Below are 10,418 nucleotides of genomic sequence, written 5' to 3'. Positions count from 1 at the left end.
TCATCAAAAAAAAGAAATTGAATTCTTCTTTCTAAACAATTCAAAGTTTTATTTATTTAAAATTTTATTTTTAAATTAAAAAAAAAAACCCCATTAAGGACATAATTTTTCTAACCAACTAATCATGGACAAAGGCATGACGGCAATGACAAACTATGATTTGTACCTCCATTAAAATAAAGAAAAATAGACCATTCCATCACATACCAAAGGTCCAAAACCCCAAAACCAATAAATCCATTCAGCCTATGTTTCCATCTTCAAATGCTTTCCAACCTCTCACAAAACTTCCCAACTCCTTTCTCTCTCTCTCTCAAAAATAAAATGATCCTACTTCCAAAGAGAAATCTAGCAAGCACACTCTTTTCCTTCCATATTTTTCTCTCTTTAATTCTCAAAACCCAAGCCAAGTGCAACACTGGTTGTCACCTTGCTATAGGCTCATATTATGTGCGGCAAGGTACAAACCTATCATATATTAGTGATCTCTTTAGCCAACAAGTACCTGAAATTCTCAAATACAATCCCAAAGTATCTAACAAAGATAGCATCAATACTGGTACTCGTCTTAACGTGCCCTTTTCATGTGATTGCTTAAATGGTGACTTTTTAGGCCACACTTTTACTTACATAACCCAATTTGGTGATACCTATGACTCAATTGCTAAATTTCCTTACTCTAACCTCACCAACAAGGATTGGTTGCAAAGAGTGAATAGTTATCAACCAACTCGGATACCGGACTATGTTCCAATCAATGTCACGGTTAATTGCTCGTGTGGAGACCGACACGTGTCAAAAGATTACGCGTTGTTTGCCACGTATCCACTCCGGCCGGGTGAGGATTTGTCCTCCGTGGCGGCGGAGTCCGGTGTCCCAGCCCATTTGCTAGAGTTGTACAACCCGGGTTCCAATTTCAGTGCTGGGAATGGTCTGGTGTTTGTGCCGGCAAAAGGTTAGTAATCAAAGTCACAAGTCATAGTAAAAAATAATCATGAACATATGACATTTTCTACTACTTGAATATATGCATGTGTGCGTGTGATTTAAGTTTGAACACTTCTACAAAAACAAAAGGGTTGGCACCAATGGCTTGAGTGAACATAAGTTGATTGGGCTGGTTGGTATGGTTGTGATCAGTATAGGCTTTGATCAGAGTGTAAAAGAGTAAAATCTAGATGAGCCACATGTTAGCTTATAGTAATTTTGTTATTTTCCATGACTCACGGCCAGTGGAAGATGACACCATAGAGTTAGGCAAATGAATCATGAAAATCACTGAGTTTCGTACTTTTTTCTTGGTTGGCATTTCGGCTTGTTCAAAAAATGACAATCACTGAAGACTAGGACCAGTCTGAGTTCTACCTTCTTCAGTCAAAAAGACCAGTCTGAGTTGGCCTCGTCAACACGGTATTGATTACTATTTACATTTTACAGCCAGTGCGTATAGGACCATCTATTTAAGAAGATATCATTTTGCTTTTAGCGTATTCCATGCTTAACAGCTTTGTTTCTCAAAAAAAGAAAAAAAGAAAAAAAAAAAAGAGCTTTGATATGGACAAGCAGATAACAAAAAATTATTTGATAATTGAATCATATACGTATGTTTTTGAAAAGATCATGATTAATTAAAAATTTATTAAAATATAATATATATAAAAAAAGAATATGAAGAATAAAATAAGAATAGGTGAGAGAGAAATAACACATAGGGATTATCGTAGCATTTTATTACAATCTTAAACAGCTACATTCTACCGTTGAGTTTTGTATATTACAATCTTTTTTATTTTAATTTTTAAGATTGATACAATCTAACAATTCATGAAGAATATATATAGTTTATTTATAAATATAATACTAGGTAGGTTAAACCTTAGGCTTACAACAAAATTGTAATATAAATTAGGACTACTAGTACAATTAATATATAAGATTAAATTTTTTAGTACTAGGATTATACGACATGTTTGGAACCCTGAACCTATAACTCGAACATGTTCGGAAAAAAAAGATAAACACAAGAATCCAATGACGTTCATCATTACCTAATTTAGTTTATGTACAAGTTAATACATGATTGAAGATGACTAAGTAATTATTGCTTATTTTGGAGCCAAGTTGCAGCTAATAAAAAATTGATGAAATTCGATGAATATCCAATTTAGTAATGACATATTATTGCTCAAATTGTATAGAGAAATACTATATCCACAATATTTTCACAACAAATCATAGGTGGCAGGTTGTTACTTGTTGTTATTGTTGGGGTAAAAAAGTAATCTCAGTGGTAAGTTCAAATTTGAATAAATAACAATTAACAATTAACCACCTGTGATTTGTTGTGAAAATGTTGTAAAAATATTGTAGACGTACCACTTCTCAATTGTATATTATATATGCCCCGTTAGGGTTCCACATTATATACTTACTCCTTATTGTATACTTAATAGTTAATATTTTAGTTGGTGTTCAAATTTTAGGAGTGTCTTGTTTTGAAAAATCATTTAGTTCTGGCTCATTAGTATGACATTTTATTGGTAATTTTCATATTTTAAAAGCTTTCCATTATAACAATTAACAAGTGATGGTGACATTTTAGGTTACTATTATATTACCAAAGCCATTGAAATTTTGGAATTAGAAGCCAAAAACATTGTGGCGGATTTGTTTTGTTATCAAGTCTTAGCTGTGTCCATGCCTCCTTGGGCCCTTTCCAGTGGAGAGAGAGAGAGAGAGAGAGAGAGAGAGAGAGAGAGAGAGAGAGAGAGAGAGAGAGAGAGAGAGAATCATTTTTTTTTTTGGATAGAACAAAGTCACGGCTCTGATTATTACACTTTAATCCAAATGAAAAACAGAATATCAACCTTCATGGCCCAAAAGACCGAGATTTAATTTAAGTGCTTTCTAACCTTTGGGCTGTCAAATGGTCCATCAGACCACTCTTGAAATTTTAAGTCCGAAGATGGAGAAAGCCTGGTCCACCTTGCCTTATGGAAAGGGCTCGTCCCTTTTTTTTGGGCGGCTCGTTTTGAGCATCTAAACGGCAGACGGCAGTACCTTTGGGTGGGCAGAACAGGGATAAACGGTGTGCCGTTGAATGGAGATTAAGAATTATTTTATTTTATTTAATAATCCATTAGTTGCAATCGGTGGAAGTGGATTTGAACTTTGAATGTATATGTTAGAAATACCAAAAGGTGTCAATTCAGTTACAAAACTCTTATGGGTTTTAATGATTAAGTAAACTTCTTGAAATTTACAATTGACAATATATATATATATATATATGTATTTTAAATTTTTACACTAATAGTTGGGGGTTTAGGATTTGAATCATGAAAGCCTTTGTTGAAAATATCAAGAGGTGTTAGTTGAGTTACTAGGTTTATTTTTATTGGTGGTGAGGATAGCGTGGCTATTTTCCCGTTGTACTGAATAAATTCTAGTGAAGTGGGGACATTTGGTAGAATTATAGGCCTTATTTTTCTTGTTTGTGTTCATCAGAAAAGCTAGTGTAAGATGATGTAATATCTATGTGGAGTTTGTTCTACTGTGTTAGTTATGTTGGAGGTTTGGAGGCTGATAAACAAGGGGAAAATTGGTGTAGTTACAATTATTGGATATATTTCCGATATTTAACAATACACTAGGTGTGTTTGTTTGCTTTTTATCTTTTGTTTTAGTTTTATTTTAAATAATATAATTTTTAGCGTTTTGAAAATAAGCTGCTTTGAATTTTTTATCTTGCAAAATGTAAATAAGCAATTCTCAAACAAACACTAGATATTATAGACTTATAATTATAATTTTACTTGTTCTATGGCCCTAGTAATAGGGCTGGCATATGCATCCCTGTAAGGCTGTAACTCCTTTTGTAGCTGGCATAAATCATAATAAAACAAGGTCAAATTGTCAACTTTGTGGCTGTAGGGTGGTTTATTTATTTATTTATTTATTATTATTATTTTTAATTCAAAAGTTGGGAAGGGGAGATTTGAAATTAAACATTTCATTTGGAAATACTAAAATGTGCTAGTTAAGTTACTCGACTCTTAGCTACGTGGACGTAGTCCTGATCTTGAGTGAACTACGCAAAAATTGGCATTTGTGTGTCTATAGGTATTCCACAGATTTTTTGTTTGTGCATGTATCCCATAGATTTACGTTAGGTTTGTGCGTTCTAAGTTCTAACAATAACACCCTCTAAGATGGGACATGTGAAATATGTACCACCTTGACACACATAAATGTTGGCTTTACAAGCTATGTCACGATTTATAGTTGAATAGTTCGACGCACTAGAGGTACATTAATTATTTCCAAATAACTGAGTATTTTTGTTTATAAAAAGTGCATGTATTAGTTAAATCCTTTTGGGGATACTGCTGAGTTACTTTGTTGTGCATTAGGAACATGTAGGATAAAAACTTAGGCTGAACAATCTGCTCCGATTGCATAACATATATTAGTAGCTATATGGTCTTTGATCTTCAAAGCATCTCAATTATTCATGGTAGAAACATTGCTAGCAATCATTCTGAAGCTTTGGCTTATTTTTATTTTGCAGATGAATATGGAAACTATCCACCACTAAAGTAAGTCATATCATCTTGTCATGCTCTCAAATTGAGTCGAATTTTATATTGTTGCTTTAAGCTTCAAACACTTATTCAAGTTGACTAACAATCACATACCATTTTTTTTTTCTGTTTTTTGCAGAACAGGTGATTGAGTCTTCTCTGAAAATTTCTTTAATGTTGATCGTATGTCCTCCCTTTTGCTGTATGGGATTGAACATGATAGGCAGAGATGGGCCTTGATGTTATTTATGATAAACTACCTCTTATCCCAAAAGCTTAAGCTAGAGACACGATTTGAGTTCAGGATTACTTGTTCTGATATCACCATAAACTACTATTTATCCCAAAAGCTTATACTAATAGGAAAGTGTGGATTTAATCACTTAACTATTATTCCGAAATTTTCAACCTTACATTGTGGTGGTATTCTAAGCAGGTATTTCAAGTGGAGCCATTGCTGGCATATCTATAGCAGCAGTGGCTGGTGCTTCAATTTTGGCTTTTAGTCTGTATTTGGGGATTTATAGAAGGAAAAAGAAGGTTGTGGAAGCATCAACTCTCCCTGCAGTATCCCAAGACCAGTATGTTCGACATAGACTTGGTAATACTTCTGCTACGATGAAAACTATCTCATCGATTGTATTTATTTTTAGAAAGAAAATTTAAAATGATCATGGTAAGTGTCACCCATTTCTGTATTAGTAATGATAAGAGTTAAATGTCATGAGTGTTTTAGATAAGTGATAAAAGCAAATTAATTTACTGTCATGAGTTCAAAAACATATTTTTGGAACACGCTTTTCGTCTGCATATATTTCCATGCTTTGATATTCATCCATCACATATATTTTATATCTCAACTTTTGAGAATCCTGAATTTGGAAGAACGGATACTTCTTAAGCAGGATGTAAAACCAGAAAATCACGAAGAGCTTGGAAAGAAAATTTGAGAGAGAAAAGAAAACTGTATTCACTAATCAAGAATTTGTTACAAGCAGTTACAAAATCAACTACAATCTACTTATATACATGAATGAAAACAGAGGCTGAGACTTTTGGCGCCTAAAATCACAAACTAACTCTCAAAACTTCTACCAATAATACAGTGACAGGTGGCATAATAAATAACTAACTCCTACTAAATCAAACGGTGCGTTTTCCTTTCCTTTTCTTCTTTGCCGTTTTACACTTAGACTCTCTGTCACTGTTGTCGTTTTGCACCTCTTGCCGTTTAACTCCTTCAGCTTCAACACAGGATCATTGGACACAAAGAATTTAATCAGTTATGTAAGAGCGTTTACGCCTTCATTTTATAGCACATTGGATGTGTTGAAGCTTAGTCCTGGGAAATGCCTTAATGCATGAAACATACACCCCATTTACCATATGCATCCAACCACAATTGTGTTTCTAATAAAGCCTTATAATGAGGCATCCCTCAAGATGTTGACGCTGAATGCCTTCAAAAGCAGAGCCAAACTTCAATGCTAGGTATCCCTTGGTGCCTATCGCTTTATTGCCTTCTAGTTTCTTAGCCAACACCTCTTGCCTAGGCCTTAATGGCCATGATTATAGTTTAGTTACAACAAGGCTCATTTAACAGCCCTACTAGCTCATCAGTCATTGAGTCAAACTTTTTTAGGTTCCAATAGGAAAGCATATAAAGATTGCATGATCATGGTTCTCTCAAATTTGGACAAAATTTAGAATCATATGTAGTGAGTTCATTCTTGCAATGACATAGATTTTGTACACTATTAGATGTCAAATTTTAATTATTGACATTTTAGTAATTGATACGTCCTTATCCCATGAAATAGGTTCTGGAAGTATCCCGGAGAAAGCATCAGAATCAGCTACTTTTGCTGGTGCTCCTTCGCAGGGGCTCACAGGTATAACTGTGGACAAATCAGTTGAGTTCTCATATGAAGAGCTTGCAAAAGCTACCAAAGACTTCAGCCAGGATAATAAGATTGGGCAAGGTGGCTTTGGATCCGTTTACTATGCAAAACTAAGAGGAGAGGTTTGTTCAATCTTACATTTTGGTCTTGCTGTCATATTTCAGAAAAAAAGTCCTATATACATTCAAAGCTTCAAACCATGACATAACATGAGCCCTATAAAGGTCCACGAACATCTCTGAGACTGTAAAAAATCTCTTGGTATTTTTGGAGTAGACATCCATATTGTCAGAACTTAAGAATCAAGTCATTTAAATTCAATACATTGTATGTCATAATAGTCCTCTTCTAGGATTCAAAAACCATATCAGTTTTTCACACTTGCTCTAATATCATGATAAGCTACTACTTATCCCAAAAGCTTAAATATCATGAATTAAATATTTAACCATTATTCTAATGATTCTTTCCTCCTATTATCATGCAGAAAGCTGCAATTAAGAAGATGGATATGCAAGCATCAAAAGAATTTCTTGCTGAACTGAAGGTTTTAACTCATGTTCATCACTTGAACCTGGTAATATTCTTTCCCTGTAATTTTATTCATCACTTCAACTTATATTTGCAGATTTAACCAGATCAAAGTCAAAATAAATCTGACTACTAACTGAGGTTTCATGCCAACTTGGTTAGAGAATTTAGAGCAGATTATACATTAGAAAACTTGGTCAGAATCATCTTCATCCATGGCTGATGGATTATGTACCTTGTGCAATCATATTGGAGCAAGTTACTTATGATTCATATTCTAAGTTAATGCATATGACAAGCATAAGTTCTTGGCTTACTTTATTATTTGAACTTCATTGACATAATGCTCATTGATATGACACTTTTCTGAGGAGAAAAGCTAGCTTTAAACTTGGGATATAGATAACTATTAAAAACTTTTTGTGAAACAGGAATTTTAGTCAAACCTGTATTTGCTTTCTGTGATTGCTTAGTTAATATCAAATTGCCTATTTTGCCCAAATACCAGTTGCATTGTTCAATTATCTTAAGGTGATTGTTTGGTTTTCTGTTAAAACTTCATGCAGGTTCGCTTAATAGGATATTGTGTTGAAGGTTCCTTATTCCTAGTTTATGAGTATATCGAGAATGGCAACTTAAGTCAACATCTGCGCGGCTCAGGTGAGAATTGTAATGCATCTACTTACTGAAGTGAACATCTCATTCTATCAATGTTTGTTCATGGCTGTATATTGTATTTTTGTTTTCAGGGAGGGATCCATTGCCATGGCAAACTAGAGTGAAAATTGCATTGGATTCAGCTAGAGGACTTGAATACATCCATGAGCATACTGTTCCAGTCTACATCCACCGTGATATTAAATCAGCAAATATACTAATAGACAAGAACTTCCGGGGAAAGGTAGTGAGAGTGCTTGTTTTGATGCAGTAGACACTGAAATCACTTCTTTTTTTCTTTTTTGTTTTAATGGTGTCACTGAAGTATCTTTCATTATTCCAAAATTTACTCTTTTTGGTACAGGTTGCAGATTTTGGGCTAACAAAATTGACTGAATATGGAAGTACTTCGCTGCCCTCACGTCTTGTGGGTACATTCGGATACATGCCTCCAGAGTAAGAATTTACTTTTTTCTTTTTCCTTATTTTTTTGAACTTTTCATTATTTATTTATTTACTCTTTTGAAACAGCAATTGCGAATTTTCACATTTGAAAATGGTGTAATTAGTCTTACATATTCATGAACAAAAAAGAATTATACTGAGCCCCTGGTGCATTTACTGCGCTTACATGCTTGAACCTTTCTTTTGCTAATTTTGTAGACAAGATAGGTAGCTTTTGCTTAGCAGTGTTTAGCCGCAAGGATAGCTTTGTTCTTCATAATCTGAATCATACAAAGAAGAAGGAGCAGTATCTATAAACACAATCCTTTAAGTTTAAATTGGAAAAAGAAAATCAATTAGTTTTCTCCTCCTCCAAGGATGAGCTTAAATTTTGTACATTATATTTGGGTATATACCAAGACACCACTAATAGGAAATATATTTCAAAAAAATCTTATCTATATAATATCTAAAAGCAAAATCAAGTTGCCCCCTACCCATTTTTTATTCATTAAAAAATATCTAAAAACTGAAACGTAATATTTATTGTTGTACAGCATCAACCTAGCATGTCAGTCCATTCAGTTCATTTAGATCCATTTCTTTCAACTTCGGTTCATTCGGTCCATTTCAGTATATTTAGTCCAGTTCAGTCCAAATAAGTTCATTCAGTTCATTTCAGTCCATTTAGTCCAATTCGGTCCATTTTTTCTCTTCAGTCCACTTTAGTCCAATTCGGTCCATTCATTTACCTTGTGTCTATTTCGGTGCACTTTTGGTCTATTTTGGACTAATTGGGCCTTAAATTGATTCTTTTTGTAGATTTCCTTATTCAATTTTGGGCTCAAATTTTTATTCTTCTTAATTTTTGGGTTGAAAAGCATGAAATTTTATTCTATTAGGCCAAACTCTTTAATTTTAGGCAAAAACATACAAAGAAAGTAGGTATTAGAAATTAGAGATATAGGCTCTAAAAAGCACTAAAAATGATAAATATTTACGATATTAACTTAAAATTCAATTTTTAATAATATAGGCATTATACTTATATTTGGAAAGAAAAATAAATGCTAAAATAGAAAATATTTTTAAATAACACATACACTATTTAACCTAAAAATTTACATTGTCTACTTATAAAATAATTATATTACAGTTTCCCATGTTGCGTGGGTTTGTGACTTGTACAAAGGATAGTTGAACTGAATGCAGTATTTTGTGCGCAGATATGCTCAATATGGTGATGTTTCCCCAAAGATAGATGTATATGCTTTTGGAGTTGTCCTCTATGAACTAATATCTGGCAAGGAAGCTATTGTCAAGACAAATGAATATGTTCCTGAATCAATTGGACTTGTTGCCTTGGTTGTTTACTCTGCCCTTCCTCTTCTTACTATTTATGTAGTTTGAGAATTGCTTAAATGAGAATTTACCCTAATTTTATCTATTGATATGATTCAGTTTGAAGATGTTCTTAGCCAGTCTGATTCAGAAGAAGATCTTCGTAAACTTGTGGACCCTAGACTTGGCGATAATTGCCCATTTGACTCAGTCCGGAAGGTGATTTCTCATTCACAATAAACATGCAATTATGGACTACAAAACTTATTTTTAAAAAGCTATTATGGCTGATTTGGTTGCAGCTTATCCAGCTTGCCAAAGCTTGCACACAAGAAACTCCTCAACTAAGGCCAAGCATGAGGTCTATAGTGGTTGCACTAATGACACTTTCATCTTCAACCGAGGATTGGGATGTTGGTTCTTTCTATGAAAACCATGCTCTAGTCCATCTAATGACAGGAAGATAACCATGAAGACTCATGCTCATTAGTGATGCATGCCTTGATAAATGATAAAGTGACCTCATGAAGAAAAAGTCCTAATTTACAATTGTTTTGGATATGTCCATCCTCTGTAAATATCTGTCAATAAGTACCATAGGTGATTTGAGGGAAGGTGGAAGAAATGTAGATATTGTGTAGTAGTTTATGTCAATTTGTCTTCAGTTTTTCAAGATTTTTCTGTGCCACCATTCACTGCGAGTTTTTTACCTGGTGTTTATATATCTTTGCTCGGCATATTAATTCATGTTAAGGCATAGAGATGTTCCAACTTCTACTTGATTTTGTTCCTCTATTTCTTTTTTTGGTGAAATGGAGATTAAATTAAATTGGAATAAATTAATTACAACACCGTCTAGAGTAACTAACACCCCATGTATCAGCCAACAATTATGGCATACAATAACATTAAAAGGGTGCAAATACAACACAAAAGGGTCCAATTACTTCCTGCCTTTAAG

At 33.7% G+C, this 10,418-nt stretch overlaps 1 protein-coding gene across 1 annotated transcript; it reads left to right on the top strand.

The window, feature by feature from the left end:
• Nucleotides 1-324: 324 nt before the first annotated feature.
• On the top strand, nt 325-10,122 carry LOC111994024 (lysM domain receptor-like kinase 3). The gene is made up of 12 exons (XM_024025879.2): nt 325-955; nt 4,571-4,598; nt 4,888-4,895; nt 5,017-5,184; nt 6,404-6,606; nt 6,972-7,061; nt 7,582-7,675; nt 7,765-7,916; nt 8,037-8,128; nt 9,343-9,481; nt 9,578-9,676; nt 9,760-10,122. The coding sequence occupies exons 1-12, from the start codon at nt 325-327 to the stop codon at nt 9,922-9,924; spliced, it is 1,869 nt and encodes a 622-aa protein (XP_023881647.1). The 3' UTR covers nt 9,925-10,122.
• The last annotated feature ends 296 nt before the right edge of the window (nt 10,123-10,418 follow it).

Source organism: Quercus suber, unplaced genomic scaffold (genome assembly GCF_002906115.3).
Source record: "Quercus suber isolate HL8 unplaced genomic scaffold, Cork oak 2.0 scaffold_168, whole genome shotgun sequence".
Taxonomy (NCBI): domain Eukaryota; kingdom Viridiplantae; phylum Streptophyta; class Magnoliopsida; order Fagales; family Fagaceae; genus Quercus; species Quercus suber.
This window is presented reverse-complemented; position numbering and strand designations above follow the sequence as displayed.